At 57.4% G+C, this 14,746-nt stretch overlaps 1 protein-coding gene across 2 annotated transcripts; it reads right to left on the bottom strand.

Moving 5' to 3' along the window:
- Positions 1–1,873: 1,873 nt before the first annotated feature.
- On the bottom strand, positions 1,874–14,664 carry UROS (uroporphyrinogen III synthase). Of its 2 annotated transcripts, XM_004580183.2 has the most exons (10): positions 14,540–14,664; positions 11,963–12,050; positions 11,763–11,846; positions 10,809–10,905; positions 9,343–9,417; positions 6,713–6,787; positions 4,905–4,985; positions 4,377–4,462; positions 3,474–3,572; positions 1,874–2,095 (listed from the first exon to the last, which is right to left on the bottom strand). In XM_004580183.2, the coding sequence occupies exons 2-10, from the start codon at positions 12,023–12,025 to the stop codon at positions 1,958–1,960; spliced, it is 798 nt and encodes a 265-aa protein (XP_004580240.2). In that variant the 5' UTR covers positions 12,026–12,050; positions 14,540–14,664; the 3' UTR covers positions 1,874–1,957. The 2 variants fall into 2 exon arrangements, with proteins under 2 accessions (XP_004580240.2, XP_058527652.1); XM_058671669.1 differs by lacking the exon at positions 6,713–6,787.
- Positions 14,665–14,746: the final 82 nt, after the last annotated feature.

Consider the following 14,746-nt stretch of genomic DNA (forward strand, 5'->3'; position numbering starts at 1 on the left):
CAGGCCAGGTGGTCCAGCCCTGCCATCCCAACCCTAGTGACATGTGTCATGTTAGCTTGCCGTCTGAGTCTACAAACCACACAGTGTTTTCATGGTGTTACCTCACAGGGTAATGGCGTTCACAGTTAATACTCCTGGCACAGAGCTAATTTTGATTTTTTGAAAGATTTTATTTATTTGAAAGTCACAGTTTTAGAGAGTGGGAGGGGAAGACAGAGATCTTCCATCCTCTGTATCACTTTGCAGAAGGCCACAGTGGCCAGGGCTGGGCCAGCCCAAAGCGCATGGCTTCCCCTGGGTGGCTCAGGTGGGGACCTGGGTCACCCTCTGCTGCTTTTGCAGGCCACAAGCAGGGAGCTGGAGGGGAAGTGGAGAAGCTGTTCTCAGGATCCATTCCTCGGCCTCCTTTCCTGCAGGAAGGAGGAAGGTGCCGGCCACGGTGCTGCACGCCACCGCGGGGGCCGGGGTCCTCCCGAGCACCGATGCCTCCTATGTAGCAAGGACTTCACACTCAGCAGCGGAGTCTGGCAGGCCAGGACCAGCCCGTGGGGCACCAGTGTGTGCCATGGTGCAGGTAAAGCACCGCCTGCACCCCAGTCTTCGACACATGTACCTCAGATGGTGGCCCAGGTCTCGGGCTCCTTCCCCCATGGAGGACAGAGGGCTGCAATTCCTGCCTTCTGACTGCCAAGGAATGAGCCAGTGGATGGAGACCTGTCTCTCCCTCTCTAATTCTGCCTTTCAAATAAATGAAGAAATCCCGAAAAGAAAGAAAATCCTGTGGGGTGACTCTGTCCATGACCCCACGGTTTTTACTAAGAAACCAGGGGCCAGCCCTCCCCCTGCGGGCCTGCCCTCCCCCTGCAGACCAGTCCTCCCCCTGTGGGCCAGCCCTCCATCTGCGGGGCCAGCCCTCCACCTGCGGGCCAGCCTTCCCCCTGCGGGGCCAGCCCTCCCCCCATGGGCCAGCCCTCTACTTGCGGGGCCAGCCCTCTACTTGCGGGGCCAGCCCCGTGGTTCCTTCCCTGCTGCCGGGATCTGACCAGGAGGCTGGGGAGCTTGGCTTACCTGGACCTGGTGCTTACACGCTTTCGTTCCTTTCACATGTGTGCTGGCCCTCATGTCACGGGCTGTGTGGTCCTGATCGCTGACCAATTGTGTGGTCCGAACCAGTCAGCCTACTTCTTGAGCTCTTTCCAGAAAAATGGAGTGACAGGGAAGGTCCCCTCATCAGGGTTGCTCAGAGGAGTACGATGCCCAAGGCCCCTGCAGTGGACGGGGTGTGGTGCTGCTTGGCCTGAGGCCTCACGGTCCTTCCTAGAAGATGGGTGTGAGTGTGGCACTCAGCTCTCCCCGCACCAGCCCACGGGGGTGTGAAACAGAGACGGATTCCTTCAGCCCAGTTCCAATTCTGGGCAGACTTTCAGAAGTGGAAACAGCATTTGAGGACCCAGTGTCGGTGCCTTCTGCAGGGCATGGCATTGCTAGGGAGTGTGGCCTCCTGGTTTCCAGGACACTGCCTGCCCAGCGCTGTTTCCCAAGGCAACAGTCTCACTGTGCTGCCTGCATTGAAGCCATCCAGAGCTCAGGGGGCTGGCCCTGGAAGGTCCTGTCTCAGAAGAGCATACCTGCTCCCCATTGCAGGTTCCATGTCACACACGAGGAAGTCTGCCCACCAGCAGGAGCAGGTGTGCCCATGTTCTCCTGGCACTGGCACCCAGAGCGACCCACTGGGAGTGACAAGTCACACACGGGGAGCATGGCGGCCAGGAGCTTTATTGGACTTCCTCCCTGCCTGGGCACACGGTGTTCTCAGGGTCTGGAGCTGCACGCACCGGGCGAGGTCCGAGCTGGCGTCCACGGACAGGCACGCGGGTGAACCGCCAGCCCGAGTCTGTCGCCATTCCCGTCCTCCGTGCAGTTCTACTCTGGGTAGCAGCTGATGGTGTTAAGTGGTTCAACAGGTACCAGGCTGCTGGAGTGCCTTCCGCATGCCAGCAGCCAGGGCTTGTGGGGTGGGGCTCTCGGCGGTGCAGCTCACGTGAAGGCCCTGGGCGGCCAGGGCGCAGGCTGTGGTGGGGCCAATGGCTGCAAACTGCAAGGAAGGAAGACGAAAAGCTGCAGTGCCGCCTGAGACAGAGCCCACTGCACTGTGCTCCACCATCTCACCGCAGACCCAGGGCAGCCACTGGGTCCCGGCTAGGGCAGGGGTGCTGACTGGCTCCCCCAGAACAACGAAGCACTCAAGATCAGGACTCTGGAGCAGGAGGTCGGGGCATGACCCGCATCACTGTCCCATCTCCTCATCAGTGGAAGAGGCGGGCTCCCAGATCTGGCCACTGAGGTTATCTAAGGCCGCGCTGCAGGCCAGGGCCGCCAGGGGCTGCACTGCACTATTACGGTGACTGCAACCCAGCAGCTCCCCAGCATGGCCTCTGGGACAGCAGGCACCCAACCCTGAGCAGGTACCACGTGGTAGCGACATGGCCAAGGCCCCACCTGATGCTTTATTCTGACTCTAGCCCACCCCCAGTGCCTCACAGCCTCTCTGCTCCTGCTTTCTCTTCTAGAAAAAGGGCCTAATCACTGTTAGCCACCAGGCAGGAGTGCAGGTAACAGGAAGCCAACACAGCCTCTGCAGAGAGGACGTGGGCCTTTCCCCACCCCTCTGGATAAAGGGGTGGCGCATGCAGCGTGTGAAGCATGCTAGATGGCCAGGACCCCTCCCAGGACTCCTCTCCGTCTTGCCTCCCAGGAACCAGGCCGGTATTAGACACATGCATCTCAGGACTCGGTGGCCTGAGGCGAAGCTGCCCTTGCTGTCAGCAGGACAGAATGGGGAAGCAGCTGTCCTCCTCGGACAGAGCAGAGCCCTGCCTCACACCACACACAGGGAAGGAAGTGAGAACACGAGGCGTAGACAGAGCACAGTCGGGAAGATGGATGGGGTGATGGCTTCTTAGCCACAGCATCCGAAGCACAAACAGCAGAAGAAAGAATGTATCCAACACGTTGGTGTGCTGCAAAGGATCCTACTTCAAAGAGATACTCCACATGACTAGTCACTAGGGAAACCAAAGCAGAACTACACTGACAAAGGATTGGTACCTGCTGGGCCGGCTGTGGTCACAAAGACACAAGTCAAGTGTTGGTGAGGGTACAAGGAATTGCAACCCTCACACATGCCCAGTAGGCATGCAAAATGGTGCAAGCACTTTGGAAAGGTTGGCAAGTCACCTACATGTGAAACGAAGTTACTATAAAGTCTAGCAATTCTACTCTCAGGCATAAACACAAGAGGAAAGATGTTCACACAGAAAATTGTATTTGTAATGTCCAGCGTGGTTCACAATAGCCCCAGATGGAAATCTGCATGTCCACCAAGAGACGGGCAGGAAGGTGGGACACGGCCTTTGCGCTGCACAAAACCTTGGGATGACCTGTGCGGAGTAAACAAAGACCCAAGGCCTCACCTTAATCCGCTCCATGCTGTCACCAGACAACTCCCGGATGTGCTCGAGACTGTATTTAACGCCTGAAGGACTGAAGAAGGTGATACTGGCTGGGATGCCCTGTGGGAAGAGGGAACGGTTGGTCAGTCTGGTGCCCGAGGACAGATGACACTGCTCCAGCTCCCACAGCCGGGAGCCCGGTGCGTGAGCCAATAGGTGTGGCTCAGGGTTGATGGTGGCATTCCAGGCTCCTTCCAGGCAGAACGCTGGGAAGGGACTTCTGAGAAGCCAAAAGCCTGGCACTGCTGCCTGGCCATCACGCTGGGCCCCCAACCCGGGGCCATGTGCTGTGGGGGATGCCTTGTGCCCAGCATGCTGTATCAGGCCTCTTGGAGTCAGGCAGTGGTGGCACCAGCTCCCTGTCAATGCTCCAGCCCCCGGATGTAGAGCAGTTAGTGGCCACGTGGGCCCGTGGCTTCCCCGCACTGGGTCTGCCCCAGAAGAAGCCTGCTCCAGGCGAGCAGGGGAGTGGCTCGAGTGTTAAGGCTGCAGGTGCCTCTCGGCCCAAACAAGAGCTCTCTCCATGCTCCTGCAGTAGGATAAGGAGGGACCCTGGATTCAATCCAGACTCTTCCCAGGGTGGGCCCCCCCCCCACCCCCTCCCCCCCCCCCCCTCAGCCCCCACACCAAGGAGACCCGTGGGAATACCAAGGCCCGCACTGACCGGAGATCTGCATGTACTTGGCCTCTAGACAGAAAAGAGCTCTGTGTGCAGTGGTATGTTCTGTTTCCTTTCAGGAAGAGGAGCCCCGTGCTCAGTCACACAGCACAGCACAGCACAGCATGGCACATGGCCCATCTGTGCGCTCACAGGCTCCCCAGCAGGCCCCGACCCTGCCCACTGTCTCCAGGGCCATGACTCACCTGCTTGCAGTAGTAGCTGTTGAGGTTCCCCTGGATGCCAGGATGCGGAATAGTCTCATAGACAGTTATGCTTTCCAAGGGGAGTCCTGGGCACAGAACGAGCAAGCAGGCGTCACTGCACTGGGAACATGACAGACCCCACCACCTCAGAGCGCCCTTGCCAGCAATGCCTCCCCACCTACAGCCCACCATAGACCGAGAAGCCAGGGGCAGGTCCCTGACAGCCCTCTGCAGCCTGCTCAACACTGGGAGCAGCTCGTGGCCAGGTTTACAGATGAGAGAGGCCTCCCTCGGAGGGTCCCACGTGTGTGAGTCGGTCCACACAGGACTGCCCCTGGCCACTCCATGAAGCTCGCGCGCGCGCGCACACACACACACACACAGCTCATGGTGCTGGGAAGCCAGGTGCACAGGCAGCGCTCGGAGAGCCCATCAGAGCCCAGAGAGCTCGGCTGCTGGCCCCTGGGTCTGCGGCCCAGTCGAGGGAGTCCATCTAGAGGAGGGGTGCAGCTGCTGCGTCCTGGTTACCTTTGTCCTTGAGCATTTGGGGCAGGACTTCTCTTTTGAGGGTGCCACAGGGAAACAGAAGAGGCAGGGGCCCAGACTCCTCTGTGAAGAAATGAACAACTTGGCAGGAAGCCTTGCACAAAGTCAGGGGCCAAGGGCCTGTATGGGGGGAGGGCAGCTGCTGGGGGAGCTGGGGAAGCAGCCCTGGGCCCCGGGCCCCGCTCCCTGGTCTCAGTTCCAGAAGCTGTGCCCGGGAGCAGCAACTTCGAGAAGGGTGCATGCAAATCCTAAGAGGTAAATTGGACAGAGTGCAGAAACTTTCCCTCCACACACACACACAATCCCCCTTCCCTGCCGTACACCCTCCATGCAGGTGCACACTCTTCGACCTCCCCATCCTACAGTGACCGCCTGGCTGTGGTCAAAATTTACAGGGCGGCTTCTGCCCCCGAGTTAACTCTGAAGGGCAAACAGCAGGCCTGGCATGGACAGAGGGGTGGCGGTGAGAGGCAGGAAGCTGGGAGTGGCCTTGCAGCCACCTCCAGCCAAGAGCCTGCCAGTGGCCACTAGGCCAGGAGGCGCACAAAGGGCCGAGAGGACAGGCATCCCAGAGATCCGCCTGCTTTCTCAGGGCCCCAGCCTGCAGCCCCATGCTCTCTGCAGAATGGTGACAACAGCATGCTACGGGAACCCGTTTGCAGCCATCCCATCCTGCAGAACTGGCAGGCGCTCGGATGCCAGGCCCTTCCCCAGATGTGAGGGCCAGGAGCCAAGCCTGTCTGCCCCATCTCTCCAGCAGATGCAAGCAGCCACTATGGGTGCTAGCCAGCCACAAACTCCCAAGGTCTCTCTAATGGCCGCTTTGGTGTCTGCAACCAGAAAAGGGGGCCCACCACGTTCAGAAATGCGCCCAGCACTGTGCCCACCCAGCTAGGCAGGAGCAGGGGCTGCGCTTTCTGGGACGAGGAGCACGTTTCACGCACTTGCAGGTGACATCCCAGACAGGTGTTCCAGACAGTCAGATGCTGCTTCCCCAGGGAAGCCTCGGCATCTCTCCACGTCTACACGAATGTTTCGGATGGCACCATCTTCCCGGGGCAGGTGTTACAGGCCAGCAGGAAAGCTGGACGGCCAACTTTCTGGCCAGTGTATTCCCCAGGTGTGCGAGGAAACCCAGGAAAGTGTCCTTTCCCGCGTATCTCCTGGACCACGCTGAGTGGACACCAGTGGGATGGCCATGTGACACTGTTGCCTTTTGCTCTGCACCTGCCAACGCACAGTGGACAGCTCGGGGACTGGGGAGGAGGAATGACTCTATTCCCTTGGGTCTCCTCCTGAAAATCAGTGCAGCTCAGCTGGCCTGGAAGCAGGAGCGGGGCTGCTGGGCCATGAAGGTGCTGGTGGGCCTTCCCCAGAACCAGGAGGGACCAATGCCAGGGGTACAGGCCAGCAGCACTGCAGGCAGCTGTCCCCAGGGCTCAGCCAAGGCACAGATACCCAGGGTGACCCCTCAGTGCCAGGGACACGCCCAGCATTCCCTGGGGGAGGTTCCTGCAGGAGACAGGGAGGCTGCGCTTGGGAAGGGGACTAGTGAGGATGCAGCCCGGGCCCTAGTTTTGTCCTCAAACAGCACTTAGTGACCCGTGCATGTTCTCCAGCGGGAACAGGAGACATGAGCTGTGCTACGTCTCCAAGAACACAGACACAGATCGGTGACGGTCAGAGCGCTTCACACACTGCTCAGGGCACAGAGGCTGCTGGGTGGCTGGCAGGGAGAGCCACAGACAGCAGACAGACGGCTTCGTTTGGGCCGAGCTTTTCCTACTTACGGGAACAAATGTACTCCGCAAGCTTTTCTGCGTTCCCACAGCGTCCTCCGGCTGCACGCAGCCCGATTTGACTCACTGGAAAACACAGAAACGCGTTTCTTCATGCGCTCTCCTCCCCCTCCTTCCTTCCTGCTACGTTTTCATGTGCTGCTTCCTCCAGGGCTGCGTTCTGAGAAACAGGTGCTTGGGTGATGCCATCGCTCGGTGAGCGTCACGCAACAAACCGACACAAGCCTTCAGTGGCACAGCCCATGCCGCATCCTGGTGATATGGCCTACTTCTAAGAACCACCAAGAGCCAAACACTGTGGGATTAAATCAACATAACAATGCAATCAAGACAGTGAGCCTGAGAGAGGAGGCTGCCATCAGCAAGTCACACTATTACCAAAACACAGGAGGACACTCTAAATAATGATCACGATCCTACACACACACCAGCAACACGTGCCAGAAGTCCTAGGTAGAGTGATGACGTGTGCTCTGGTTTTTCACACCTGCCGGTGCAGAGGTCTGCGAATCCGTCATCACCCCGAGTGACACAGTGCCCTGCTGATGGCACCAGGTCAACTTTCAGTTGTGCTGTGATCCGGGAATGTGGGTCATGTGGCCTGCAGTTGCCCAGAACGCACAATGTGGTGACTGTCTACAGGTGCACACTTCACCAGTCATACCAAGTCTCCTCTGAAACGTGTCTGCTCAGACTACAAAGGTGCCAGGTCCCGGCCCCTCCCCTCCTGAGTGCGGACCATGGAGTGGGGACTCCGCTACCTTCTTCGAGCTGAGCTCATGCACCAGGAGCCTAGAGGACTGCGCTCAGGGAGGCCGCCTTCCTGCCTGCCAGCGGTGGTGGTGAGCACTGGGGAGCCAGCGTTTTGTGGAGCTCTGACCTTGCAGGGAGATGTGGCCAGCCCCTGGCCAAAGACAAGTGTGGATGGCCAGGGGCTGGCTGAAGTGGAAGGCCGCCAGGGACGGTCCTCTAACAGGCTGCCAGCAGGGGCCCAGAGCTCCGAACTCTGTCTTCACAGGGAGGGGTTGTCCTGGCCATGCTCATGAGCTTGGCAAGAGGCAGTGGAAGCCTGGGCTCTCCCACTCTTATCCAGACTGGTACCACATGCCCGCTCTGCCAGGGATGCAGACGAAGGTGCCAGGGCTGGCTCACAGGGGTGAGGAGACAGGTGTTACGTGCCTCCCACCTACGAGTTATTTTGGCAATCGACAAACAGCAGTTTCAACATCAACACCATCAGCTTCCACGTACAGGTCATGGAAAACATGCCAATCAAAGAGGACAAGCCACCCTATCCTGGCACAGGGTCCTCGTTTATGCTGCAGGGCCAACCTAGGCTGGGCTTCCTCCCCGTGCGTGCACCTGTGGACTGACTGCTCAGTTACGGGAGGGGTTGCCTCCCAGAGGTTTTCCAAGCTGCACTTTCCTCATTTCCTTTCTCCTTGGAGAATGAGTCTCTAGAACTCAGAACACGTGCCCTTGCCCTTCACAGTTCAACTGGTTCAACAGCGAGCAGCCTGAGCGTGCGGCCCCGCTGCAGGGGCCGCCCCATGACTGCGCGATCCCCATGACGGCGCGATCCCCATGACGGCGCGATCCCCATGACGGCGCGATCCCTGCTGCACTGTCTACAACGCGCTTCTCGCTTCTTGTCCGACAGCAGAGTGAGCGGCAAGGCTGCTGGATGCCAAGCAAGGGCCGCGACGGCGGAGGCGGGAGGTCTGCCGTGTCAGCCGGAATCTACAGCACACAGATCTACCTAAGGACATCTGTCAATCTGCTCCCCACCTGACGGCTGGCTTTCAGGCTAATGAACCAGCAACTGCCTGACTTCCTTCCTGCTTGGTCACAGACAAGAGAAAAGGACAAGCAAATTGTGAACTGGTTCCAGCGGGAAGAGGCAGGTGCCCTGGCAGCCCAGCCATGGCCCGTCCGGGGCTGTGCTCGGGCCCTGGCGCCCAGGGGTGCTAAGGCGTCCCTTGCAATCCGCCCTGAAAATCCCAGCTGGTTTCCTGTCCAACTTCATCCTGTTGTCTGCAAAATGCGCTTTTACTATCGGAATTATTTTCACCCTCAGATTATACCTTCCCTCAACATTTTAAAATTAATTTAGACAACTGAGCCATTGTGAGATAGTTCATAATTGCTGAGTATCATTTTAAGTATTTAAAATGTTTCAATGCTAATTTTTGGTGAGTTTATTTTCACTTCTTTGCTTTAAAGACAATACATAAATTCAAGACTGCTCGGGCAAACGCAGAAAATATTATGAAAACCAGCCACACCACCACCACCTGCAGACTTAGGCTTTTTTATTGTAGTAAACTCACATAACAAATCACTTTAACCATTTCTTGAGTGCATAATAGGATTAGTGAGACAAAAGTTACAAACATTTTAATCAAGGTTTTGAAGATATGCTATTAGGTACATCAAAAGATGTAACCAATTTTTTAATGCCATTTTTAGTAACACTTGACTATATTTGCTTAGTCGGTCCTTACCTTATCAATAACATTGTAAATCATTACATATAAATAAGACTTTAAAACTGCACTACAGATGCAAGGGGACAAAACCCAAGGCTGAGACACAGCTGGGCTGTTCACCGGCTGCCTTACCTAGGGAAGCAGTGGCGTCTCCCACCACGTACACGGGCCTTGCCTTCCACTTCTCTCTCAGGGACCTTTCCCAGGCTGCAAAGCAAGACATTGCATGTGAGCTGCGAATGGCACGGGGCCACCTGATGCATGAAGCCCAGGGTGGCTGGTTCACCCTGAGAAACCCACGAGCAGAGCAAGCCCTTCAGCACCAAACGTCAAGAGCAGCATCCCAAACTAGAAGCCCACTGCGGTGCTCTCCAGGACTGCTCAGCCAGACCCACGGCCTGACTGGACCTGTCTCTCAGGCCGACCGGGAACTTCTGCTGTTGTGTCTTGGGGAAACAAATATGACTTGAAGAGCTAGTTTGTATGGTGACAAAAGAGTAAAAAAAAAAAAGAACCAAAAACCTAGGCTTTTCAAAAGCGGCTTTAAGAAGCACGCAGCTGCCCAGGAAGGGACACGCGGCTTTCGGCGGAGCAGCCATCTGGCGGCTGCCATGACACCAGACTCGGAGCTTGTTACCTAGCAGGTCAGAGGAGAAAGGCTGCGTTTCAGATCCATTACCACGTTCACGCAGAACATGACCAGGTGAAGACAAAACAGATCGCACAAAGGCACTAACAGCCCACTAGGCATCTGCCACTGTTTCAGCAACAAGGAAGCAATCCTCCCTGCCTAAGCCTGATGGCCGTTCTCTGCCCTCAGCCTGTCCTGCCGACGCCTCAGGGAAACTCCTTCTGACCGCGTGATGTCCCACCTCCTTTCCCAGCCACAAGGTAAGTAACATTTATAGAAACACTCTCCACAGCAGGTACAAATTCTCTTTCAAGCTTCGTGGGGAATCACGAGCACAGTGAGTGACTATCCTCCTGAACGTGGGCGTTTTCAGGCCAGTCACCCCCTTTCACCTGTAACTGGGAGACTGGGCCGGGCAGCTGGCACTGCAGCTCCCGAGCCGGGTGGGACACCCACAGTCCAGAACAGACTGCTTTGGTTCAATGCGGACCCTAAAGCAAGTCATGGCACTGCACGCCTCGAGCACGTGGTAGGGCGACAGGACAGTGAATGTCAAGGACGGGTCATGAGCAGGCCCTCCGCCCATCAGTGAGTAAGCTGTGCGTGCGTGCATCCACCCTGGAGCAGCGACCCGCAGGCCCATCCGTGGTGGCCAGAAAGAGGCGCTAGGGACGGCAAAGTCACTAAGTGCCTGCTGAGCCACCTTCCCGTCATTCCTCAAGAAAAGTGGGCTTTAGCCCGTTCTCAGAAGAAAATCATGCCTGTGACCTTCTGAGGGCAACACGCGTGTCCAGCAGGCTGTTTAAAGGACAGCGGAGGCAGTCCCCTCGCGTGTCTGCTGGCACTCGGCACAGGGGAAGCAAGGCTGTGACCCAGCACCCCCAAGTCATTTCTGCAATCCATTGTCCCAAGGGGAAGAACAGGTATAAATACAGGTCCCGTAGCACTCCGAGCAGGCAGCTCTCACCTTGTGCCTTATTGCTTTGCTCCAAAGACAACTTCACGGCTTCCACTGCTCGGGGACTCGTGAAAATGAGGCCCCCAAAGTCTTCAGGATGACACAGCTGCACGGCAAGGGCAACAAAGGTACTCCGTCACAACCTAGTGTGACCCACATCCCAGTGCGTTACCATGGCGGCAGCCAAACTGGATCCTGCCACCCCTCCGGGCCTCTAGCCACCCAACACTTACAGAGCACCTGCTATATACTCATGGAGTGCCTGCTCTGTGCCTGGAGCTATTCTAGCTCTCAGGACACACAGGCAAACATGCGCACAGCACGTCTGCCAGCAGCCCCTGGTCCAGCACACAGGGTGAAAAGCTGCCTGCGGCGGGGAGCCCTGTCTCAGCCTGGGACAGTGATATGGCGTGGGTGGGAAGGAAGAGCTGAGCTGCATCTGTGACAAACCTGTACTGCTCAGGGTGTGACATCAATCCTGAAGGGCTGGCTGCAAGACAACCTACGGAGTGTTTGTGCTGGGACAGGCTGTCACGTACAGCAGACTTCACTGTCTCTCCCACACATGGCCGCAGGGCTGCAGTTGTGGCTGGGAACCCTGGATTTGAGTTCCAGCCCCCACGGCTTCCTTGCTTGAGGCCTGGGCTGCATTGCACAATTAGGGGCCCCACTGCTATGTGCAAAACAAAAAAATCCCTTTCCGGCTGGCTTTATGAGGATGGGGTTGGAAGTTGCCATTAGAGGCTGCAGGTGAAAGGGACCCCCGAGAGCAGCATGAGGTTGGTGCTCTCTCACACCCTGCCCTGCTTTCTGGACCCTCTCTCTGGTCTATGGTCTCTCTGGAGGAGGTGGGAGATCGGTCAGTGGCCTGGGGTCAGGGAAGGCCGTGTCGGGCAGTGGGAGATGAGCGCAGCAGGTGCAGTCCTGGCCAGGGCCGGCAAGGTTCCACCAGGCAGCCCTCACCTTCTCTGAGAGACTAGGAAGACACAGGAACTCAAAGGCCAGGACGGGAATCAGCGTTGCTTCAAGTCCGTGCAACCCCAATTCCTGCAAACGACACAGTATGGCATGAAGAGCAAGGAAATCAGGTCTTGCCAGCACCCCCGGACTCTGCCAGCAAGCAAGCTACGGGGTTTATGGGTCAAGGGTCTTGGGCCACTCACCTTGACATACGGATCCTGGCCGCAGTCATCCTCCTTAGGGTCTTTCAGTAGAAGAACCTTCATGCTCGCCTGTGGGTCCCTGTGTGAGCTGAGACAGGGCAGAGCCAGTCCTTACTGAGCGTGCCAGCTCCTGCAGGAAGCAGTGCTGGACGGGCCTGGGCGGGAGGGGAGGACGCCGAACTGCCTGCCTGAGACTGTCTCTCCCTGTGCTCCGGGCCTCGTTCCCTCTGCAGGCCTGATAAGGCTGCCGAAGGCAAGTGTGCTAGCGGCCGATAGCCCTTGGAAAGGTGGGTGACAGCCGCCCGTGACAGCCAGGGGCCCCCACCCACCATCTCTGGCTCGTGGAAGAGAAGCAGTTGTAAACTCTGGGCTGGACTGGTGACAAACACCTAACTGGGCACCTGAAAGTGGGAGTTGATGAAAAAAAATTCACTGCCCAATGGACATACTAAGTCGCTCAGAAAATTACAACAGGAAGTAGCTACATCAAGCTGTTCTCAAGGGTTATGATGCAATCCTAACCCTGGAAGACATGGTCACCGTGTCACAGAGGGTTCACAACCTTTGTTCACATATCACTTCTAAGAATATGCACTAAGGCCACACTGCTAACACGTAAGTACACAAGGATAAGAAGGTAGGGTGCTTGGGCTGGCTGCGTGCACAGCTGCAGCACTGTAACGGAGTAGGATGACGGCTGAACACAGCGGCGCGCTCACATGAAGCCATCAGCTCCAATTACACACACGTAATCACAAGTACTAAGAACAGCAGGATGGAGGATTTACACACTTCGTGATATACACACACACATGACAGACACAGCAAAGCACCAGCAGTAAATGTGGCAGGCGAGGAGGACCCCGTACTTCTGTCCCCAGTGTTACCTACACGTGAACAGTCAACACCCAAGGCTCCTTGCCCACAGGGAGGGAAGGCCTTCCCCACCACCCAGGTCTCAAGACACCTGCCGGCCATCGCCTCAGCGACACAGAGGACGGGCTATAACCCACGCACACCACTAGCTGCTGCACAGACCTGCGGAGGCCAGCGCGAGTCCTGCTGTGGTACCATTGGCAGGGGCCGTGAGGGCTCTGGGAGCCCGTCCCCCAGGCCCACGACTTGACTGTGTTTCTGGAAAACTGCAGTATCCACAGAACATCTTGGGGAAATCTGGCTCAAATGAGCTTCTCTGCACTTAACAACCATACCTGGCTGAACAAATAACAATTATGCATTAAATGCTAATTCTTGCTATCCTGAGGTGTTGGCAGAGACCTGGGACTTGGGGGAAGGGCAGCTCTTGCTCGAATCATGTCCTGTTACTCAAAATGCACTCCTGTGTTTCCGAGGCTATCTCAGTAAAGCTTTCAGACTCCACAGCCAATCTCTCAAGGAGGGTCCCTCAGGCCGTGACATACTGCTGGCTTCTGTGGTGAGGCCAGCTGACTGGGTGAGGACCCTATTGGGGACAGACGCATGGGTTAAGCCGTTTGCCACACACTGGTCTGGGATGGTGGGACCAGGCTGAAAACGAACAAGCTGCTTCTTAGAACTGCACCTGAATTGTTTCAGCTTGTCCAGCTCAGTAAACCAACACACACCTGCCACCAGCAACTGCTGTAGGAGAAACCAGGAAAATTACAGAACCCTTCACAGCCATTTCAGGACACACTCCCACTGTGGGAGGGAAGCACCTGCACCCCTGAAAACAGGGAAATTCCCCTCCCCCCCACTGGATTAAGGTCAGTTCACTGGGAAGACAAGCTGGACCCCACCACTACACTTTCTGGGCCCTGCTGCTCCGGGTATCGGCACTGGCAAGTCTTCGTTGGGCCCGACTCAGGGCATTGCAAGGTGTATGTGGGCTCTCCAGGGCAACAAAACCAACAAGGGACACGAGTAACTGCTTCTGCAGGCACTGGCTCACACACTGATGGAGGTGGGGACGTCCCAGCATGTGCTGCCTGCAGCCGGGGACCCAGCAAGACTGGAGTGACGTGACAGCAGGAGCACCAGGGGAACACGGGGGAGCCATGTCCCGGCCTCAGCAGCCAGGGGCACATGGAGAGACACATTCTGGCGAGAGCACCCTCTCATCCGTTGCCTGGCAGTGTAAATGTCCCAATTCCATTGAACTTCAGACTTAAAAAATCGCCCAAGTGGTCAATGTCATCTCATGCGTCTTATACAACAAAAGATATAAGGAAATACTCTATCATGGTCTCTGAATCGTTTTCTTTTGATTATTTTGAAAGGGGTGGGGAGAGCAAATTTTCAGCAGTAGGCTCACTCGCCAACGCCTGCGGCAGCCAGGGCTCCAGGAGGGTCTCCGGGGTGGGCGCCAGGGACCCAAGCACTGGGGCCACCACCTGCACGGTCCCGCGAAGCCAAGAGGACCCCGGGCACACGCCCACAGGCCCACCTCCTGAAGCAGCTCGTGTTCGGTGTGTGCTTTGAAAACCCCTTCTGATCACAAGCAGGGCGCTGCGGGACGGGTCAGGGTCAGCAGGGGCCCCGCTGTGTCCCTGACCTCTGGGGACCTCACTGACCGGTCCCGCGAGCAGCGGCACCTACCTCGCGGGCCTGAGGGCCACTGCCTGGAGGTCGGGGACTGGGGCCGCAAGGGTGAGGACACCGCGGTGCGATGGCCCCTCAGCATGCGAACCGCGCGGCCCCCCGAAAAGCCTAGCGCCGCTGCCCGGGCTCGGGGGGGCGCCGGGCGCTCGCGCATGCGCCGCCTGCAGGACTCCGGAAGGAGGCAGCGGGCTGCCCGGGTCCAAC

This window comes from Ochotona princeps, chromosome 13 (assembly GCF_030435755.1).
Source record: "Ochotona princeps isolate mOchPri1 chromosome 13, mOchPri1.hap1, whole genome shotgun sequence".
NCBI lineage: Eukaryota > Metazoa > Chordata > Mammalia > Lagomorpha > Ochotonidae > Ochotona > Ochotona princeps.

Coding starts and splice junctions, on each gene's coding strand:
- UROS (XM_004580183.2), bottom strand. CDS start 12,025: ATGAAGGTTCTTCTACTGAAAGACCCTAAGGAGGATGACTGCGGCCAG. Junction 11,847..11,962: donor GCCAGGATCCGTATGTCAAG/GTGAGTGGCCCA, acceptor TGTCGTTTGCAG/GAATTGGGGTTGCACGGACT. Junction 4,463..4,904: donor CCAAATGCTCAAGGACAAAG/GTAACCAGGACG, acceptor TTCTGTGCCCAG/GACTCCCCTTGGAAAGCATA.